The 22,551-nt window shown below is 44.9% G+C and overlaps 1 protein-coding gene across 4 annotated transcripts; it reads left to right on the forward strand.

The window, feature by feature from the left end:
* Positions 1–210: 210 nt before the first annotated feature.
* On the forward strand, positions 211–17,553 carry TICAM2 (TIR domain containing adaptor molecule 2). 4 transcript variants are annotated; one of them, XM_081880560.1, is made up of 3 exons: positions 211–260; positions 8,610–8,734; positions 16,326–17,553. In XM_081880560.1, the coding sequence occupies exons 1-3, from the start codon at positions 243–245 to the stop codon at positions 17,059–17,061; spliced, it is 879 nt and encodes a 292-aa protein (XP_081736686.1). In that variant the 5' UTR covers positions 211–242; the 3' UTR covers positions 17,062–17,553. The 4 variants fall into 4 exon arrangements, with proteins under 4 accessions (XP_081736686.1, XP_081736685.1, XP_081736687.1 ...); XM_081880559.1 differs by lacking the exon at positions 211–260 and having other exon boundaries at positions 8,413–8,734; XM_081880561.1 differs by lacking the exons at positions 211–260; positions 8,610–8,734 and adding an exon at positions 8,754–9,045.
* The last annotated feature ends 4,998 nt before the right edge of the window (positions 17,554–22,551 follow it).

The following is a 22,551-nucleotide window of genomic DNA, read 5'->3' on the forward strand; positions in this document are numbered from 1 at the left end:
CAGTAGTCATCTAAAAATACTATAGTGTTTATAAGCAGTCTATCTCCTGCTCTCTGATGTAACCATGTGGTCTGAGTCTACACATGACTGCTGCCTAATACAGTTGCAGGTGCTCTTACCTAATAATAATTCAGCAGCAGTTGTGCTGCAGTTTCCAGAGCAAATTCAAGGTGAGCCCCACATTGGATTACTGTAACACATCCTACTTGTTGGCAACCATTCATCTTGTCATACCACAGAGTATGCCTCCAGGAGTTACGGTAAGTCAGATCACTGCATTAGCAGCACCAAAGCGGCCTCCCCAGGGCACAAGCCTGGCCAGTGTGTATGGAAGTCCAGGCGTGCCTAGATGATAAGACCTCCCATTCAGCCTCGCTGATGTGGTCCAAAGGAAAGCGCAGCAATTCGCTGTGTCCCGGTTTGGCTGCAGGAGTTGCCAGAAAAAGGTGTACCAGAAAAAGGTGTACCAGAAAAAGGTGTACCAATTTGTGTAACAGAGGTTTAGCATCAGTTTTTCTTCTCCTAGGTGGGCTACCTTGCCAGGTTGATGAACCCTATCTGCCCCTCACTTCCCTCTACAAGCATGTGCAGAAACTGCTTTCTTAACCATTGGACCCACTATTGGCCTCATCTGCTCAGTTGACCAGAGCCTGGCGTCTTTGGATGCAGGAGAAGTCCCTAAGATTTGAGACCCATCAGCTGTCCTCAACTGGTTTAGCTGGCCAGTCTGGACCCAACCAGTCAAATCTGCTCTGCTAAATATAAGCAAAGAGGGAAAGAGGTCAAGACGTGATCAGGTGTACAGCCAGAAGCACTCTGAGCCCATCATCAGGTCATATAAGCTGAAACCAATCTCGCAACCCATCACTTGGAACTGCAGCAACAGCAGAGGCAAGGTCACTCTGTAGTTGGCCAACTTGATTGTCAAAATGTCTAGCCAGTTACTCACTGCAGCTCACTGAAGGCTCCAAGAGTCCTTCCCTCTATGGCAGTGGTTTTCAACCAGAGTGCCATGGCACCCTGGGGTGCCTTGAACGATGGTCAGGGCAACACTGGCCTCTGTCCCTCTTTCCTTCCCTCCCTTCTGAAGCCCTCTCGTGTCTGCCTCCCAAAGGCTTGCACAGCCTTTTGTTGCAGCAGCCCTGCCTACAATGTTCTCCCCAGGTGAATGGTGCCTCTGGGGCTGGCCAAGGGGTGCTGGTTGCCAGGAGCTGAGGTGGCCTTGCAGTAAGCAAGCAAGTAGGCAAGGGAACCCAGCCAGCCAGTCCGTCAGCCCTTGCTGTTGGGAATGGATAGACAAGTGGGAGGCTGGGCAGGCAGGCAGGCACTGCGCCGGCCAGCCTTGTGCTTGCTGTGTGCAAGGCCTGCTTGGGAGGTGAGTGCCCAGTGCTGAAGGAGAGCCCGGCAGCACCTGCAGCTGCCTCCCGAGGTAAGGTGAAGGCCTCACGTTTGTCCAGTCTCCGTTAGGCCACTAAGGCTGGGGGCATCCTCTTCCCAGGCCACTGGGGGGCGGTGTGAGGAGGCACCTCTCTTTTGTATGGGAAGGGCAGCTCAGAGACCAGGGACAATGATAGCTACTGCCCAGAGGACTCCCAAGGGGAGGGGAGAGAGAGGAGGCTGAGGGAACACTCGATAAAGCATGAGGGGCTGCCGGCTCTGCAGGCAAGGAGTGACATAACTGGCTCCTGAGTACCACAGGGGTGCCTCAGAAAGAAAGCAGTTGCTCAAGGGAGCCATGGACTCAAAAATGTTGAAAACCTCTGCTGTATGGGAAATTCATGGGAAAGTATTATACAGTGGTACCTTGGTTCCCGAATGGCTTAGTTGTTGAACAAATCAGCTCCCGAATGCCGCAAACCCAGAAGTGTTCCAGTTTGCAAACGTTTTTCAGAAGCCGAACGTCCAACATGGCTTCTCTGGCTTCCAATTGAGTGTAGGAAGCTCCTGCAGCCAATCGGAAGCCGCGCCTTGGTTTTCGAACTGTTTCAGGAGTCAAACGGACTCCCAGAATGGATAAAGTTCAAGAACCAAGATACCACGGTATAGGGGACGAAATTCCACAATCTAGGGGCTGCTGAAATGAGGGTGGCAGAGCTACCAAGATCTTAGTACCCAAGAAGTCTGTAGAGGAGGCAGTCTCATAGCTATTTGGAGTATAAGTCATTTAGGGCTTTAAACACCAGTTTGAGCACCTGAAATTGTGCCCCGAAATGAACTGGCAGCCAATGCCTCTGTTTTAGAACAGGGGAACCCCACCAATAATCTGGCTGCTGTGTTTGAAGCCAATTGAAGTTTCCAAGTCATCTTCAACTGCAGCCCAATGTAGACAACGTTACAATAATCTATGAGACTTACTTGATCCCTAAAAGGTCTCTAAACAACTTATATTTAAAAACATTAACTGTATATCCTATCAGATAGCATGCAAGAGCATTTTAGCAGACATCTGCATTGGTGGGATCAGTTGCACCTGAGTAAGAGTAGTGTGACTCAGAATGTGTTGGATTTACTGCTCTTGGTACACCTTTGAAAACTCCTCTTTGCCATCCATTCCTGCACTTCCTATCTTTCCTTCCTAGAACTAAAAATGAACTGATTTCAGCATCAGTTGACAGCTTTCATTTCCAATGGCTTTCCCTCACGCTATTTTACCACAACAGAAATATTCCTTTAATGTATGTATTATTCATGTTATAATGATGGCTTGAGTCAGAGCCCACTACTACTATTATTACTACTATTATCATTACCATCAACTATGTGCTGTTTAGTGGTTGAATTGCAAGAAGACACCGAGACCACAAAGAAAGGGGAAGAGACCCAGAAGCACAAGAGGAAGTGGGAAATTGTATATTTAGCAAATATTTGATGAGAGGGAAATTCCATGCATTGCCTTCTGGAAATAATGTGACACGAAAGAGTCTGAAAATAGTTTTTATGTAAAATAAATGTGCTGTTGCAACTGAGGCTGGGGCAGGGAGTGAGTGTCACAACAGAAACTTCTGCTTGAGAACTTCAACTGCTTGTGGTATAATGGTCATAAATAGATAAATCAATACGTACATGGTTTCTCTCATTTGTGGGGAAAGCCATTGAACCAGTATGTGTCATAACAGAAATAAACTTCTATCTGTCAGTTGCTGAAGAGTAAGGACAGGGAATAAATATCAACACCATGCCTTTCACATGAACTGATCTGCTTGTATTGCCTGAAACCAAATGCTAAATACAGTGACACACTGGTCTAATCCTGCATTCCCACATCCTGTATTTGAACAATTTAGGCTGCAATACTTAACTGGGGTGTAGGTCACCCTTGAATTCCATAGGATTTAATTTTGAGCAGGTGACAGCCACACCATACATTTACATCTGAGTTTTGTTAGGAAACCGCTATTCCCCTCACAGAGCTACAATTCTCAGAGAGGTTTACCAATCAAATCCCTCTTCACACAGGCACTGGGAATTGTGGTTCTGTGGGGAAATAGGGCGTTTCCTATTAATTCTCAACACCCTTAACAAACTACAGTTCCCAGAATCCTTTGGATGAAGCCATGAGTGTGGTTTTATAGTGCTTTAAAGGTGTGGTGTGAATGTGGCCTATAATGATTGTGCTGAAAGTGGCTTTTAATGGTTCTGCATAATGCAACTTTGATAACACAGCCTTACCAAACATGGGTGGGAGCTTGTCATACATTTCCCTCCATTTCACAATCTCAGGCAAGCAGCGTCTGTGAGCTTTATTGAATACCTAGTGAACCACCGTGCATGGCAGAATCTCCAAGCGTCCCTATTTTCCAGGGACAGTCCCGGATTTACAGAAGCCGTCCCAGTTTCTGATTTGATCCTGGAATGTTCTGCTTTTCCCTATTTCCATCAGAGAAATGTTGGAGGGTATGGAGTTATGCGACCCTCGAGCCAAGGAGATAAGTAACCATACAACCTTTAGGAGACATCTGAAGGCAGCCCTATATATTTAACTCAGCCAAGAGCATAAAGTCAAACAGATTCCTCACTGGCCTTGCAGACAACTTCGTTGTCCAGAAAGTGGGAGAAGCAACAAGAGGAACAGCCATTTTAGATCTGGTCCTAACCAATGTTGATGACCTGGTTAGTGGGGTAGAAGTGGAAGGATCATTAGGCGCGAGTGATCATGCTCTTCTGAAGTTTACTATACAGCGGAAAGGAGCAGCCAAGCATACTAGGACTCAATTTCTTGACTTTAAGAAAGCCGACTTCATAAAACTTAGGGAAGTGCTGGGTGAGATCCCATGGACAGTAATACTAAAAGGAAAGGGAGTTCATGATGGCTGGGAGTTTGTTAAGAGGGAGATAGTAAAAGCACAACTTCAGGCAATACCAATGAGACGGAAACATGGAAGGTGCCTAAAGAAGCCAGGGTGGCTATCTAAAGAACTTTTAACTGAGTTAAGATTAAAAAAGGATGTGTACAAAAAATGGAAAAGGGGGGAAACTACCAAAGAGAAATTCAAACAAATAGCCAGCACGTGTAGACACAAAGTCAGAAAAGATAAAGCACAGAATGAACTCAGGCTTGCTAGAGAGGTTAAAAGCAACAAAAAAGGCTTTTATGGGTATGTTCGTAGCAAAAGGAAGAACAAAGAAACAGTGGGGTCACTCAGAGGAGAAGATGGTGAAATGCAAACAGGGGACACAGAAAGGGCTGAACTCCTCAATGCCTTCTTTGCCTCAGTCTTCTCCGATAAAGAAAACAATGCCCGACCTGAAGAATTTGGAGCAAATGATTCAGCAGAGGAAACACAGCCCAGAATAACTAAGGAGATAGTACAAGAATACTTGGCTAGTTTAGATGTATTCAAGTCTCCAGGGCCAGATGAACTGCATCCAAGAGTATTAAAAGAACTGGCAGATGTGATCTCAGAACCACTGGCAGTCATCTTTGAAAATTCCTGGAGAACAGGCGAAGTCCCGGCAGACTGGAGGAGGGCAAATGTTGTCCCTATTTTCAAAAAGGGGAAAAGAGAGGACCCAAATAATTACCGCCCAGTCAGTCTGACATCAATACCAGGGAAGATTCTGGAGCAGATCATTAAGCAAACAGTCTGTGAGCACCTAGAAAGGAATACTGTGATCACCAATAGTCAGCATGGATTTCTGAAAAATAAGTCATGTCAGACTAACCTGATCTCGTTTTTTGACAGAATTACAAGCCTGGTAGATGAAGGGAATGCAGTGGATGTAGCCTACCTTGATTTCAGCAAGGCATTTGACAAGGTGCCCCATGATATTCTTGTAAAGAAGCTGGTAAAATGCGGACTTGACTATGCTACCACTCAGTGGATTTGTAACTGGCTGACTGACCGAACCCAAAGGGTGCTCATCAATGGTTCCTCTTCATCCTGGAGAAGAGTGACTAGTGGGGTGCCACAGGGTTCTGTCTTGGGCCCGGTCTTATTCAACATCTTTATCAATTACTTGGATGATGGACTCAAGGGCATCCTGATCAAATTTGCAGATGACACCAAACTGGGAGGGGTGGCTAACACCCAGAGGACAGGATCACACTTCAAAACGACCTTGACAGATTAGAGAACTGGGCCAAAACAAACAAGATGAATTTTAACAGGGAGAAATGTAAAGTATTGCACTTGGGCAAAAAAAATGAGAGGCACAAATACAAGATGGGTGACACCTGGCTTGAGAGCATTACATGTGAAAAGGATCTAGGAGTCTTGGTTGACCACAAACTTGACATGAGCCAACAGTGTGACGCGGCAGCTAAAAAAGCCAATGCAATTCTGGGCTGCATCAATAGGAGTATAGCATCTAGATCAAGGGAAGTAATAGTGCCACTGTATTCTGCTCTGGTCAGACCTCACCTGGAGTACTGTGTCCAGTTCTGGGCACCACAGTTCAAGAAGGACACTGACAAACTGGAACGTGTCCAGAGGAGGGCAACCAAAATGGTCAAAGGCCTGGAAACGATGCCTTATGAGGAACGGCTAAGGGAGCTGGGCATGTTTAGCCTGGAGAAGAGGAGGTTAAGGGGTGATATGATAGCCATGTTCAAATATATAAAAGGATGTCACATAGAGGAAGGAGAAAGGTTGTTTTCTGCTGCTCCAGAGAAGCGGACACGGAGCAATGGTTCCAAACTACAAGAAAGAAGATTCCACCTAAACATTAGGAAGAACTTCCTGACAGTAAGAGCTGTTTGACAGTGGAATTTGCTGCCAAGGAGTGTGGTGGAGTCTCCTTCTTTGGAGGTCTTTAAGCAGAGGCTTGACAGCCATATGTCAGGAGTGCTCTGATGGTGTTTCCTGCTTGGCAGGGGGTTGGACTCGATGGCCCTTGTGGTCTCTTCCAACTCTATGATTCTATGATTCTATTTTATTACATTTTTATATACAGTCATACCTTGGTTACAGACGCTGCAGGTTGCATTTTTTCGGGTTGCAGACCGCCGAAACCTGGAAGTACCGGAATGGGTTACTTCCGGGTTTCGGCAGTTGCGCATGCACGGAAGCGCCTAATCCCAACCCATGCATGCGCAGACGCGCCACTTTGGGTCGCAGATGCTGCGGGTTGTGAACGTGCATCCCACACGGATCACGTTTGCAACCCGAGCATCCACTGTATGTTGGAAGCCGCCCAGGGTGGCTGGGGCAAACCAGTCAGATGGGCGGAGTATAATTAATAAAATTATTATTATTATGGAATAGGGTGTTCGAATTTCATCTCACTTTCAGGCCGAGGGAGGCAACGTTTGTCCACAGACAGCTTTCTGGGTCATGTGGCCAGCATGACTAAGCCGCTTCTGGTACAACGGAACACAGGCTTTCAAACCACCAACCTTCTGATCAGCAAGACCAAGAGGCTGAGTGGTTTAAACCACAGCGCCACCCGCGTCCCTCTGAAGGTCTAAGTACTCTATAGCCAGTGGTTCAAGACTGGAACGCTTGGAGCAGATTGGAGGAGCACATGGGGAGAGAGAAACAGAAGTCCCACTACACAGGCAGAAGTCATTGTTCTAAGAGGACAACTTTACTGGAATTTAGGTTTATTTGCTTTTCTGTCTGTTTTTTAAAAGAGACCATGAATGGTTAAAGAACTATAAAACTCAATGGGTAGTTATAGAAGGTATGAGCGGCTCTTCTTGCACAAGTCTTCCCTATAAGAATGAGTGGGGGAAACCTGGGGCAGGTACCATCTTTAAATGTGAGAGAAATTCTCACATGCTACAGAATGAGGTTATAGGATTTTGAGCTAGCAAAGTGAGCTGTGCCACTTCAGGCCGTGGGTGGGAAATTCTGACTCTCTGAGAGTCAAAAGTTTGAGTATCAGAGGAAGCGGTTTTAGTCAAGCCCTCTTCCTCTTGTCCTAGGTTTCTATATGCAATGATATTTTAACATGGAGAAATATGCAAACATGTAATCTACCACCACCCACAGAATCTTGATGGTCTCAGAACTCTGCCAGCTTATTCTGCTGGTATATACAGTGTAAAAGGTCGCAGGTGACTCTGGGGTTGCGGTGCTCATCTCACATTATTGGCCAAGGAAGCCGGCGTACAGCTTCTGGGTCCGGTACAATCCTGTGTATGTTCACTCAGAAATAAGCCCCACAGTGTTTAATGGGGTTTCTTACCTGGCAGGGGTGCTGTGGATTGCAGGGTTCAAGTGTGAATTTGGGTAAAATGACATCTGTATAACTTTTTGTTGTTGTTGTTTTATTAAGGGAATTTCATTTATAAAAAAAGAGGAAAAAAGAAAAAGTGAGAATGGAGGAAAAAGAAAAATATCCCACCATACATTAATATACACATGCGTATACAGTGGTACCTCGGGTTACATACGCTTCAGGTTACACACTCCACTAAGCCAGAAATAGTGCTTCAGGTTAAGAACTTTGCTTCAGGATAAGAACAGAAATTGGGCTCCAGCGGCGCGGCAGCAGCAGGGGGCCCCATTAGCTAAACTGGTGCTTCAGGTTAAGAACAGTTTCAGGTTAAGTATGGACCTCTGGAACAAATTAAGTACTTAACCCGAGGTACCACTGTAATCTTATTATCTTAATGCACATATAATTGTCAATAACCTTATATATTATATGTAAACTCACTCCAAATATCATTTATCCAAGGGTAAGAGCAAGGGTGCCAACTTGAATAAAATATTGGGGGAGCCCAGGTAAGCCTCGCCCCATATAATCAATAATGGAAATGCCTATCAACTTTTTTGGGGGGGACGGCCCCGTCAAATATTTTATTGGGGGAGGGTGAAATGACCTTGGCCCCTAGGAGTTGGCTTCTATGCGTAACACACACACACACACACACACACACACACACACACACACACCCCACACACACACCCCCACACCCAATGCCATTGTGTGTTACCATTGTGTGTTACACAGTCCTGATACTGTACTTGTGTTTACATCAGTCGGAAATGTCGACGGGTCCACCCGAGGGACACGATTGCTCCTTTCTTTGGCCAGCTCCCTCCGGATGGGAAGCTGGCAGAGGGGGTGGCAAGCTCCGTTTTGCTGCTTTTGTAGAAAAAGCGACGGGTTCAAGCTCTGGGCCCGCCCCGTCCATGTCATGCTTCCCCTTTTCTCAGCAGCAGCCGGACGTAAAAGGCGCTGAGACACAACGCCTCCCGGCCACAACTTCCGCAGGGGGAGAGAAGCTGGACGTTCCCGGACGCCTCCGCCGCGGGGAGAAGGACCAGGCTCACCTGCTCGACAGGTAAGTGCTGCTTCTCAACCAGATGCTGCAGGTGAAGCTCCAGGAGTGGCGACCCCCGTTCATCTCCCTCGCCCCTTGTCCGACGCGAAGCCCCCCTTTGGCAGGCAGACGGCTCCCCCCAACCCTCTTTTCAATGGGCTTTCGCGTGTCTTCAGTCTTTTGTAGAGTAGGGGAAGAGAAAGAAAAGAGTATTGTGGCATCTTAAAAGAGATGATGCTACCAAAATCTAGTTACTGGATTGATAGATCAGATGTCAAGGAAATAAACAACTGTCTGACTTTTAGAAGACACCTGAAAGCAGCCCTATTTAGGTAAGTTTTTAATGTTTGATGTTTTATTCTTTTTTTAATATTCTGTCTAGGGAAACCCAGCCAGGTGGGTGGGGTATAAATAACAAATTATTAAAACAACTATTATTATACTGGATGCTTCTCTCACAGCTCCCACCCCCCCACCTCCCCAGTTATTTTATTTGTTCAACACTCCTGTAAAGGCTGAGAGGCTATTAGAATTAGAATTTATATACTGCCGTATACCCGGAGATCTCAGGGCGGTTCACAGAATAAAATCAAAATATAAAACCACAAAATATATAATCAAAATAAAAACAACAACCCGATAATGCCCCTCCCCCCAAACACACCGCGTTTTAAAAGGGCATAGGACGTAAATCAAATCAACCAAAGGCCTTATTGATAGCTAGAGGTCAGAGCAGCCTAAATCAGTACCCGCATAATTCTGGGAGCAGGAGGGAAAGGGGCTTATTTCTAAACCATCTTCCAGCCTGTGGGTTGGCGCCATCGCCGAATGGCGGACTCCCTCCGAGCTCCGGAGGGAGCCAGCTCGGCAGGGGCTGGGTCCTACCGCGCCGGCGACGCGGGGACCCTCAAAAACCATGGGCGCTGAAACCCATGGGCATGGTGACTCGGCGGGCACCGTTTGCGCCCCCCGACCCGCGAAGGAGCCTTTTTAAAGGCTGCGGAGCGGGTGCCGGGGGGAGGGGTGTGGTGCTATGAGTCCTCCGCTTCCCCTCCGGAGCGAAGCCGCATGCCATTCGACGGAGAGCGCTGACTTCTTCCATTGAAAATTTGGATCAAAAAGAATAACCCGTGAGTAATTGGAAACTGGACTTAAAAAGGGGAAATTTTTTTTTAAATTCGGAGCGAGCGGGGGAGGTGCAAAAAGGAAGTCAGCCTCCCCCCTGTCGTAGAGGAATTAAAGCAAAGGATTTGACAACTAAGATCGAGTGCTACCTTATTTTGATAAAGTTACTAAAGTTACTAAAGTTACTAATTTCACGATGGAAAACTATAAGATTGGGCTGGAGGAGAAAAGTAAAATGTGAGCTAAAAGGCAAACCCCCCCCCCCCCGTGAACCGGGAGCGATCCGCGAGAGCGCCGGGAGAGGAGCAACAGAGGCTTTGACAGCTGTCAAAGGAGCTGTCAAAGTTGAAGAATAAAAAGAGAACTTTGTTACGAGGACTTTGCCGGTTATATTCGTTACAAATTGGATATTAATTGTTTAAAATAAGGAATAACAAGTTGCTTTGACTGTTGGGTGTGATCTGGAAGGAAACTGAGTCACTATAATCCCTTTAGAGGGGATGTGGGACACTACAAGTATTGCTGGTATGGAATTTGAACAGGACTTCTTATCTCCTGGGAAACTGCAGAAATGGAATACTATTTTGTCTACAGAGGTCTCTACACTAAAGGAGACAATGGATTTATCTATTGAAAAATGGAAGGGACTTGACGTAAAGTTTTGTTCCTGAATAACAAAGCCTCTGTAGAGGATTTAGAAGCTTTTGGAATTAGAACATTTTTGCAGGGGAGCAGGAAATGAAACTAGAGGAAACTGAGGAGAGAGAATAACAAGAACAACATGAACAATAAGAATTGGATAAAGTTGGAAGTGGGAACATTTGGGACATCCAGATTTGAAAGGTCTAAAGAAACAAAATTGGAGTTTTTGCTCTTGAATATAGAGATTTGGATGGAAAAAATGGGCCTTTTTGAGATAGAGTTTTTTTTTCAAGATTGGACGTTTAAAATTAAAGATGACCAAAAAGGCGGCAAAGACTTTTAAAAAGACGGCAAAGTGGACTTGTGAAGGATTTCGGCCTAGATGTGGGATCTCCAGGATGACAGCAGGGATGGACACTGGGGAACGCAACCGGGAAAGGGGGGGGGGGGATATTGGAATCCAAAGGGTGTTAAACTATACTTTATTCTTTTTTCTATCTTTTTTATTTTAACCTGTTCTGCATATTAAAGAGGGGAACTCGTGGAAGGGAGCGGGGTCGATTTTAGGGGATGGAAAAACATTTTTAACATTGGGTTAATCATAATAAGTTTAAAATTTGGGGTAAGAACTTGTTGAATCTATTTGAAGGAATTGGAATACAAAAGGGGGTGGGGCGGGGAAGTCCTGAAAGGATATCAATGAAAATAAGGTTATAAAATGGATGTTTTATTTTTCTTTTTTCTTTTTTCTGTTATATTTGAAAATGTTCAATAAATATTATTTTTAAAAAAAGAAAAGGGAACGTGATGGTATCAAGTTGAAAATGCTGGAAGTAAGAGAGGAGGTGGGTCGCAATCTGCTGCTGTCTTCCCTTTGATGTTGGATGCCCCTGGATTTGGAATCTCTGGAAATCCAACTTCTTGTTTCTGTCTCAGATTTCTGAAGAGCCATATGGTGTGGTGTCCAGATGAATCATACTCAAAGTAGACCCACTGGAATCAGTTGACTTAATTTATCTCAGCGGGTCTGCTTTGAGTATGATTTAGTTGGACACACCACCCATTGTCTTTTAAAAACACCGTGCATAATATAAATCAGCCAAGAAGTTTGTAGGATTCATTTCATAGAAGTAAAAGCTGAAAAAATGTTTTTCAACATGGTAAAACTATTCTACTAGTTAAGTAAAAAAAAAAAAAAAAAAAAATTGCCTGCAAAGAACATGAGAGTTTCTAGTTGCGACTTGGATTTCCCCGTTGCCTGACTATATTTAAGAGGCAATGTAAGACTTGCTTACTGTAGACTTTTTTAAGAGAGTAGGGATAAGAGAAAATTGAGTTCTTTTGCTTTTAAAAAGAAGGAAGTGTGGTTGTAGCTGGATATTTTTTCTCTTGGGGTTTTTGTGCTTCTGTTTAATGTTAGTAGATTTGGGGTTTATACAGAGTTTGTATGTGAGTAAAAAAATCTTCTCCAAACAGGCACAATAGCAACCCTTGTCATCAAAACATCTCTTCCTTTGGTTTACCTTACTTTTCCAAACATCTAGTTTGAGGAAGAGTTCTGTATCACCCAGAGGGCTGCATACTGCACTCTTCAATTCAAATTGATCTATATAAAAACTATTGTTTCACATGTTCTGATTTGGGGGTCAGGGGAGGGATGTTGGACCAATGTGACTAGAACATGTTTTAGAACTTAAAACACAATATAACATAGGGGTTTAGGTGTGCCAGGTTTTGTTTTTCATTGAGAGCATACAAGAAGTAATGGGGGAAAGTAAATTGTTCATAAAGTGTTGCAACTTTAAGTCTTGTTGTTGTTTTTCCCGGGGCTGTATTATGTTTTTCCTCTAACCATTCCTTTCTTAACCACCTTGTATCTATTGGTTTGTGGATCAGCTATTAAGAACATTTGCCATCTGCAAGGTAATTTGAGTGAGTTTATTTCGCAGTTTTTAGCCAGGAAGTTAATTAGGTTGAGGGCCCTTTGAGATCTCAAGCTGATGCTCAATTCCCTGGTGTCACTGCCTTTCGCTATCTTTGTCTGCTATAAATAAATGAGACTGCTTCTATTCCTACTTGCCTTTAAAACTGTGGCTGGTTTCCTGCATTGAACTTCACCTGAAAGTCACAGCGAAGCTCACACTGGTATGTCTATAGCATCCTAGAATTGTAGGGCTCTGAGGATCATCTAGTCCAACCCCATGCATTGCAGGAATATCCAGCTTTCCCATAGAGGGATCGAACCTTCAACCTTGGCATTACCAGCACCACGCTCTGACCAACTGAGCTAAAATGTGAGCTGTTGAACGAAGCAGATTGAGGAAATAGTATGCAGGTTCTGCAATGGAATTCTTTTATGTCTTATGTTTACAGCTGAGCTCCTCTATTATGCATGTCCTTTCTGCTGATTCTACTCCTGTGTTGATTATTTCATGTTTATAGGGTTCATAGGGTCAGGGCATAGCAACAGTTTTCTACATGCCTGGTTGCATTCACAACCAGGAGTACAGGAAGTGTTCCTGCAAAAGACACTTAATGACTCCAGATGGACAGGCTACACTTAGTCCTCTGCCTGTCTCTGCTGTTGCGTATCTGTCCACTGAGAACCTTAAATATAACAGATGCCAATGGTTGTTTGCTCAGACCAAAGATGACTGGAGATCTCAGCCATTTCAGCATTCAGCCAAACTTTTTCTAAGTCTTCGCCCTCTAGGTGGATTCATTGTATTCTGGAATATTGGCTAGACTCACAGAGCAGATTCATTACAAACATTAGACCTGTTGGATGTAGAGCTGAAACATTCAGGCTGGAGGGAACAGAAGCTGTGAAAAACAACCTCATTCCAGCTCCTAAAATCAGAGCTGCCTGGCTGTATCTGAAGTGCCATGAAGAAAGTTGCCTGGTTTATGTCTGCCTGGTAGCCTTTTAATCCTAGTTGTGTGTTAAGTAAAATGCGGGAATCACTGATGGGGAATTCCAACCTGTTCTATATCAAGATATATTCTCTGCACAGTACTAACTGCCATAGGAAAACAGACTGGGCTCAGGCCAGCTTTTGGCTACGGTTTCATGTGTGCATATTAAAGTGCATATTAATACAGCACTTGCAGTGTACCTGTGCCATGAGGTGGTGCTGTTCCCCCCAAAATAAAACAGCCAAAGTCTGCAGCTGCATCTGAGCCTGGTCTGATGAGCATTTCATACAGAAAGGTAACATATTCATCAGATAATCGATCTTGTATGCACAGCTCGTTTTTCACTGCTCATTCCAGGCTTCTCCAGCAAGGGTTGCTATGAAAGCAATGGCTTTACCATTTAAATTTCAACCCCTCCTTGAGAACACCACAGTCAGCATTCTGTTCTCACAATAAGCAACCTGCTGGCTATGGGAAGCCTATCAGTAGCACATGTGTGCATTAACATTCTGCTGCTCATATTCCCCAGCAACTGGTATTCAGGGCCATGGGACCCAAAGGTAAATGCGGCCATTGATAGCCGTATCTATGAATTTGCCTGCTTGCTGTCCCTCATTCTCACTACCACCTTAAGCTGACCTGAGAGTCAGGGAGGTATCCCCAGTGGCCATGGGCGTAGCCAGGATTTTTGTTAAGGGACTTTTGTTGGGGGGCAGGACTGATGTGATTGGTCAGTTAGTTAAGTATTTCTATTGTTTTACTTGAGCGGGGGGGGGGCAGCTGCCCCCCCCGGCTACGTCAAAGTGTTGGTGTTGACCTTTAAAGCCTCGGCCCAATATACCTGAAGGGGCGTCTCCACCCTCATCGTTCTGCCCGGATGCTGAGGTCCATTGCTGAGGGCCTTCTGGCGGTTCCTTCACTGCGAGAAGCAAAGCTACAGGGAACCAGGCAGAGGGCCTTCTCGGTAGTGGCGCCTGCCCTGTGGAACGCCCTCCCATCAGATGTCAAAGAGATAAACAACTACCTGACATTTAAAAGACATCTAAAGGCAGCCCTGTTCAGGGAAGTTTTTAATGTGTGACATTTTGATGTATTTTAAATCTTTGTTGGAAGCCGCCCAGAGTGGCTGGGGAAACCCAGCCAGATGGGCGGGGTATGTATGTATGTATGAATAAATAAATAAATAAATAAATAAATAAATAAATAAATAAATAAAATAATTTTATTATTATTTTATTATATTACACCCATGCAAGTGGCAGTGCAGTATACATAAATATCACCACTTAGGACAGAGCTTTTCAGACTTTTCATGTTGGTGACGCATTTTTAGACATGCATCCTTTCGCGACACAGTAACTCAGTTTTACTAGCAAACTGAGGGTTAAACTAACCCCTTATAAGAGTGTTTGCACGACACACTGCAGCCGATATACTAACATTTTGCAACACACAGTTTGGAAAGCTCTGAGTTAGGGAAACAAGTGACACCCCCCCTCCCTAGTACATGAGTGGTACTTGCAGCAATAAAACTGCTAGCACATTTGCAAAGCTAAGCAGGGTCTGGTATGGTTTCAAATTGGATGGGGGACCACATGTTCAGATTCCTGCATTGCAGGGGTTGGACTGGATGACCTTCAGGGTCCCTTCCAGCTCTTTAGTTCTATGATTCTTAACAATTCCTTTCCAATTGCACCCTAGGCTCTCTAGATCCTGGCCTGTGGGTTTTCTTTGGCGTGGTAGTTTCAGAATATTCAACATAGTGAGCACATTTGCGGTTTGCTTATTTGGGGGAGTTGATAAGCTCACATGCATCATCTATTCAGCGAACTCACACCACTGACAGGGACAAAGACTCTTTAGCATGTGCTGTGTGGTCTGAAAGGATGGCTTCCTGTTGTAGATTCAAGTAAGCAGCTTCTGAGAGCAAAGGATGCCTACATTCCTCGGAGTGCTTTTTTTTGGTGTGCACTTGGCAGGGACCTGCTACACAGTGTTGCCCTGTTAGTTAACCCTTTGGCCAATGCTTGGAAACAGCTGCAGGGGAAGTATTTCAGCAGCCATTTGCTGATGTCCAGAGCTTTAACTACCTGAAGTGTTAGATACCTGTTTCCTTTTCACAGCAAATAGAAATGCTAAAGTAACTAAAAATGGGGAAGTATAAAGGCAGTCTAAAATAGGGGCCTTTCCAGGTTTGTAACATATAATGTTTTTTTGAAATTGTCGTGCTTCATTCTGGGCAGTTTACAACATTAATAAAAAATATTCAGTAAAAAAAAACCACCCACCCCAATTATGAACAATACAAATCATAACATAAAACAACCCCAAAGGCCTGCAAGAAACTAAAAAGTTTATTAATAGTTATGTACATGTGTTCTGTCTTTTTTTGGGAGAAATACATTGTCTAAATAGCAACAGAAACTAACTAATATCCTGTATTATGTTGTAATAATAATAATAATAATAATAATAATAATAATAATAATAATAATAATTAATAATAATTTATTTATATCCCACCCATCTGGCTGGGTTTCCCCAGCTACTCTTGGCAGCTCCCAACAGAATATTAAAAACACAATAAAAGATCAAACATTAAAAACTTCCCTAAGCCTTTTATAGGTTTATTATCATGTCACAGTCCAAAATTGTGTGTATTATAGTTTCTCCAGAGCTCTGCAGTCAGTGGTCTGTTCTGTGTATGTATATGAGAGGCTCTTAAATCCCCTTTTTCCTCCTCCTTGCTGCTGCTTCACATGCTTTCACTGTAATGTACTTTCCAGTCTTGCCTTGAAAAACTTCTGCTTCCCCCACCACTGCTGCCCTAGTTCCCTTGTGATTTCAGAATAGCTTTGAATGAATCTTGTGCCATGTTAAAAGACGGAGATCTTTTCCCTTCTGAACTTCTTTTTCATTTATTCTATAGACTGGAAAAATCGGGATACTTCATCGTCTTTAGATCCGGGTGTTTTGCTGCAATGGGAAATGGAAACTCCAAAAGAACGTTTCCTTTTTCTCCAAGAAACAGCATGAAGGACAACCATGCAAGTCCAGGACAAGAAAGCTTTAAGCAAAAGCCCAAAACGTTTGAACTGTCACTGGGTGAGGAAACTAGTGGCGATACCAATACTGAAGAAATTCACAGCAGTGACGAAGATGCTGGAGATGTTTTTTACAGGTTTGTGGTTCTTCATGCTGAGGAAGATGTCGAGGAAGCTGCTAGAGTCCAGGACTTGCTACAGAATGAATTCTCCATTAAACCAGGAATCATATTTGCCGAAATGCCTGGAGGGAGGCATCTGTTTGAAAATTTAAACGATGCAATGAATGGATCTGCTTGGATAATCATCTTGCTGACTGAAAACTTCTTAAATGAGCTTTGGTGCGAGTTTCAGTTCTGCACGTGTCTGTTCAGTGCATTGACCATACCGCACAAAGGATACACCGTCATCCCAATGAGGCCGCGGAATAACCCACTCCCAAGGGAGAGGACTCCTTTCATCCTCCAGACCATTAACACACTACAGGAAGATAGCCCTGGATTTGCCCAGCAAGTGAAGAACATTTTCCAGGACTCGAGATACAGGCAACAGCAAGCCATATGGCAATATGAAAAGAAGAAGGAAGAGGTGCAAAAACTGCTCGAGTGGCAAACCTATTAAGGCAATTTCTGCGAAAACCCCATACGCCCCAAAGAACTGCTTTTTTCAAATGATCCCCACTGAGCGTTAATCATCCTAACACTTAACTATGTTTCATGGCATAAAAAGGTTCCCTAGCTATTAGAGCTGACTTCATGGAAGCTTTGCAGAGAGGATTCATAGATCAGGGGTTACGGAAACAGATCTAGCCCTTGGCATCTCCAGTTAAATGATCTTTCATAGAGCCGGAAGTAGTTCTGCCTGGGAGGGGGCACTACCAGTGAGAGCTGACAATACTGGGCTAGATGGTCCAATGGTTTAAACTCTGTGGTTCTCAAAGTGGGCAGTACCATCCCCAGGGAGGGGGGGCAGTTACCTGGAGTGTGTGCTATGAGATAGGGTGGCTCTGGAGGTGTAAATGACTGTCAGACTTTGAGAAGCTGTTATCACTGTTGTACTAATTGAACTAAATAGTTTTCATTGGATTTTGAATAAATGTGCAGTTATTCATTACCGTTTTGAATTCTGTTGTGTTATAATCCTCCTTCAAGGGATGTGGGTGGCACTCTAGGTTAAACCACAGAGCCTAGGGCTTGCCGATCAGAAGGTTGGCGGTTCAAATCCCTGCAATGGGGTGAGCTCCCGTTGCTTGGTCCCTGCTCCTGCCAACCTAGCAGTTCTAAACCCCACTATCGTTAATTCTTTCAATAATCCACTGCCTGTATTTCAAATCCTGCCAGTGACTTCATATATGGGTGATAATTTGATAGATAATCCATCAGTAGACTCCACTCCTCCTTAAGCACTCAGTCATTACGTCTTGTTAATTTGGCAGTTAATTTCACCATTTCAGCATAGTCCTTCAGTTTCATAGGCCATTTCTCCTTAGTTGGTTGTCATCCTTCTTTCCCCTTCTGTTCATATTAAGTTGTGGGATTCTCAAATCCCATTAGCCCTAGCCAGCATGGCCAGTTGTCCGGGATGATAGTGAATGGTAGCTCAAAAACATCTAGAGAGTCACAGGTTGCCCAGCTTGGTGTATACTGTTGGAGATGATCCTGCTCTCAAACCGGTTGCAATGGTCTGAAAAACTACTGCCAATCTTTGGCCTTCAAATCAGATTTGCCGGGGGAGTGTATTTGGCTTTCCAACATCTGAGAAACTTATTGTGGTACCAGATAAGAACTAAGTCTTTCCTGCTAAAGACCATTGTATCTCCAAACTCAGCTCAAAGTGCCATGTTATCCATGCCTCCTCAATTTAATAATGTCATTTCCACCTGGTTCAGATAGAACCTGTCAGCTGTGGGGCTCTCTGTAAGAAAAGCTAAGATGCTCACTGCATTTTTAAAGGGACACAATGGAGTTGGAAGCTTGTTCTATGAAGTTTTGAAATATTGGAAGTTCCTTGTGGAGCTTAAGTGTTAACAAAGGATGACTCATTCAGTTAAGGCAGTGGTTTTCAAGCAGTGTGCCATGGCACCCTGGGGTGCCTTGAATGATGGTCAGGGGTGCCACGGGCAACACTGGCCTCTGTCCCTTTCCTTTCCTCCATCCTCTGATGTCCTCTTGCATCTCTGCCTCCCAAAGTCTTGCACAGCTGTTTGTTGCAGCAGCCCTGGCTACAATGTGCTCCCCAGGTGAATGGTGCCTCTGGGGCTGGCCAGGGGGTGCTGGCTGCCTGGAGCTGAGGTGGCCTCGGAGTAAGTAGGCGAGGGAGCTCAGCCAGCCAGTCCACCAGTCCTTGTTTTGGAATGAACAGACAAGTGGGAGCCCAGGCAGGTACTGTGCTGGCCTTTCCTGTGCTTGCTGTGTGCAAGGCTGGCTTGGGAGTTGAGTGCCCAGTGCTGAAAGTGAGCCTCTCCGCCATGCAGGCCCAGCAGCGCCTGCTGCTGCCATTGCTGCCTCCCAAGGTAAGGTGCTGGCCTCACATTCACCTTTGGCCAGTCTCCATTGGGCCACTAAGACTGGGGACATCCTCTTCCCAGTGTGGGAAGCCAGCGTGGTGTAGTGGTTAAGAGCAGTGGACTCGTAATCTGGGGAACCGGGTTCGCTTCCCCGCTCCTCCACATGCAGCTGTTGGGTGACCTTGGGCCAGTCACACTTCTCTGAAGTCTCTCAGCCCCACTCACCTCACAGAGTGTTTGTTGTGGGGGAGGAAGGGAAAGGAGATTGTTAGCCGTTTTGAGACTCCTTGGGGTAGTGATAAAGCAGGATATCAAATCCAAACTCTTCTTCCCAGGCACCTCTCTTTGGGGCAGATGGGGGGGGGAGCTCAGAGACCGGGGGGGGGCCAACAACTGCCGCCTGGATGACTCCCAAGCAGAGGGGAGAGGAGACAAGGCTCCACAAGGAAGGCTGCCAGCTCTGCAGGCAAGGGGTGAGATAACAGCTCCTGAGCCCCAAGGGGTGCTGCAGAAAGAATGTACTTAGTCAAGGGAGCCATGGAAGAAGAAGAAGAAGAAGATGAAGAAGAGGAGGAGGAGTTTGGATTTGATATCCCGCTTTATCACTACCCGAAGGAGTCTCAAAGTGGCTAACATTCTCCTTTCCCTTCCTCCCCCACAACAAACACTCTGCGAGGTGAGTGGGGCTGAGAGACGTCGGAAAAGTGTGACTGGCCCAAGGTCACCCAGCAGCTGCAAGTGGAGGAGCGGAGACGCGAACCCGGTTCCCCAGATTATGAGACTACCACTCTTAACCACTACACCACACTGGCTCTCAGTGTGGACTCACAAAGGATAAAAACCTGAGTTAAGGTCTTGTTGGTAGCCCTGTTTGCTTTGGCTATTAAATAATGATGTGTTGAGCAGAGCCATCAACATCCCTGGTCCCTATTGTGGCCACTTTATGCAAAGGATCTGTTAGACCACTCTTTAAGTTTTGCACTGTAAACTACTTCAACTGCAACAGAGCAGAGTCTCGTGTTGTGCCTGCCATTCAAACCAAATAACAAACAAGCTGGAGATGACAAAGTTGCCTGGTCCTTGCCCAGTAATTGTGCTCGTCTCCAACATCCAAGGCACAGATACTGGACCATAAATCAGTATGATGCTTCAGCAGCTGTCTTGGTTCCTTCAGTCATTCCAGATCTTTCTTTTTTGATGTGTTTATACAGCTCGGATTCATGAAAAAAGGCTTCTCAGCAGAGAGCTTCCATCAATTGGCCTCATTCCCATCAAACCACAAAATGGCGTGTTGCAACATGTCTTGAACCGCATGAACAACTGTGGTCTCCAAAGAGTTAGTGCCAGTTGCTCCAGGCTTTTTCATTACATGACTGGCAGACTAACTTCTGCAACCCTCTTTGCATACATTAGCAGATAGCTTCTCTCGTTCTGTGGCACTCTGTTCTCCTGTGTGATTGGTTAGTTGAAAACAAAAGTTAAAATTAGGGTGACCAGATGCAAAGAAGGGCAGGGCTCCTGTGCTTTAACAATTAGGTAGAACAGGGAATTTCAGCAGGTTCAACCTGTTAGGCAAAAACTTCACTGGCTCAGATTCCATCTCCTACGTGACAGCCTTCTCCTTTCCATATGGATGCCCTAGTGCAACAGTGACAGACCTGGAAAAATACTCCCCGATGCTAACTTCTGGTCCTGGTACTGCAGGTAAGAGCAGAACCATCATATCATCTTGCCTCCCACTCCCACCTCAGAGAGCCACTCCAGGAGGACACCATAGTTGATGGTGTCAAAAGCTGCTGAGATAGTACTTTGTTAGGGCAACCAAGCCATTTAGGTGTCAAAACCCCATTGAAATGGATCTCTGTAATTAGTCTCATCATAACACACCTAAAGTTGAGCAGTCATCACCCTTTCCATCACCTTACCCCCAAAGGGGACATTAGCTATTGAGCAGTCATTTTTTAATACCTCAGGGTCCAGGGATGGCCCCTTGCGAGAGGGCACTGGCACCTCTGCCATTGGTATCTCCTTTCACAGAGAGGCATTTACCACTCCCCATACCAACTCCCCCCAGTCGCTGCCCAGCTGGCTCTCATAAGTCATATGGGCATGGCTCCAGAGTAATGTGGGATGAACAGATTATTATTATTATTATTATTATTATTATTATTATTATTATTCCCTGTCTGGGTTGCCCCAGCCACTCTGGATGGCTTCCAAATAATATAAAAACATAATAAAACATCAAACATTAAAACCTTCCCAATACAGGGGTGCCTTCAGATGTCATCTAAAAGTTGTATTGTTCTTTATCTCCTTGACATCTGATCGGAGAGCGTTCCACAAGGCAGGTGCCACAACCAAGAAGGCCCTCTGCCTGGTTCCTGTCACTTCACTTCTCACAGTGAGGGAACTGCCAGAGGGCCCTTGGAGCTGGAGCTTAGTGTCCCGGCTGAACGATGGGTGTGGAGACACTCTTTCAGGTATACTGGGCCGAGGCCATTTAAGGCTTTAAAGGTCAGCACCAACACTTTGAATTGTGCTTGGAAATGTACTGGGTGACTTGTCAATATACTTGAGTTGCAACAACTGAAGCTAATCTCATATAATTGTAACAGGTGTGGCCCTGGACATTTCCGCTCATCCTTCAGCCTCAATAGCATCGAGTTTGGAGTGAATATGAGTAACTTTCTTCTCAAAGTGCCTTGCAAATTCACCCAGAGGGTTTTGATGACCCTGAAGAAGGACTGGCATCAGCCAGCCTCTTCACAACCCTAAAAAACTCAGTGAGTTGGCTACTTAAAGATACTGTGGTTGGCAGAGAAGTGAGCTCTCTTTGCTGTCAGCACTGTCAACTGGTAGCAGGGCTCAGTCACTCTGGCAGCTGCCCCAGGGTGCCAGGTGCTCGCAAAGGCCGTGGCACTGTGCTGCCCTGGAAGCCAAAGCCTGAAATTCTATCACTGTGCTCTTGGGCACAGTGTTAGTTTGCACAGGCTCTACAGTTCAAGTGCAATGTTGCAGTGCAAGACCATTGGCTAGTAGTTGTCCTTTTTTATCCTTTCTTTGTTTGTACCAGGCTGTGCTTAACACTATGTGGAATGTTGCTTTGATACTTGCATTGCTCTATTTATTTTAGGAGAATTAACACCCCCTTTCCTCCTCCACTTGCTAAAGAAGTGCTAATCTGATGTGATCTCCATCACATCTGAAGTCAGGAAAGCATTTGATAAAAATAGTAAAAAATCTCAGCAGCAAAGGAGTTATTCCATATCAGAACACTGAAATCCTTGGTCTATAAAGCAGTTTATAAATATAATTCAGAGGGTGTGTTGATACGTGGCAGACTGGTTATATGTCATGATGCTTAAGTGTTCTGAATGTGTTTTTCTAGAGGACTGGTGCAGCTTGTCAAATTATATACATACAAACAATACAAGCTGAAGGCCACCACAGTCCATAAATAGAGAGTACATAATGTTTAGCGTGAGCATAAACCATCTCCACTGCAAATATGGGGAATATAAGATACAAAACACTCCACTGAATTTTTTGTATGCTGAGCATTATTATTTTTTAGCTGCTGTAGCTAATTTTGCAACTCTCCT

This window comes from Podarcis erhardii, assembly GCF_964252035.2.
Source record: "Podarcis erhardii genome assembly, chromosome: 11".
Taxonomy (NCBI): domain Eukaryota; kingdom Metazoa; phylum Chordata; class Lepidosauria; order Squamata; family Lacertidae; genus Podarcis; species Podarcis erhardii.

Excerpts from the sequence above, each read along its gene's own strand:
- TICAM2 (XM_081880559.1), top strand. The coding sequence starts at position 8,436 with ATGTCGACGGGTCCACCCGAGGGACACGATTGCTCCTTTCTTTGGCCA. Across the intron at positions 8,735-16,325 it reads CAGGCTCACCTGCTCGACAG|ACTGGAAAAATCGGGATACT; the intron begins GTAAGTGCTGCT and ends TTTATTCTATAG.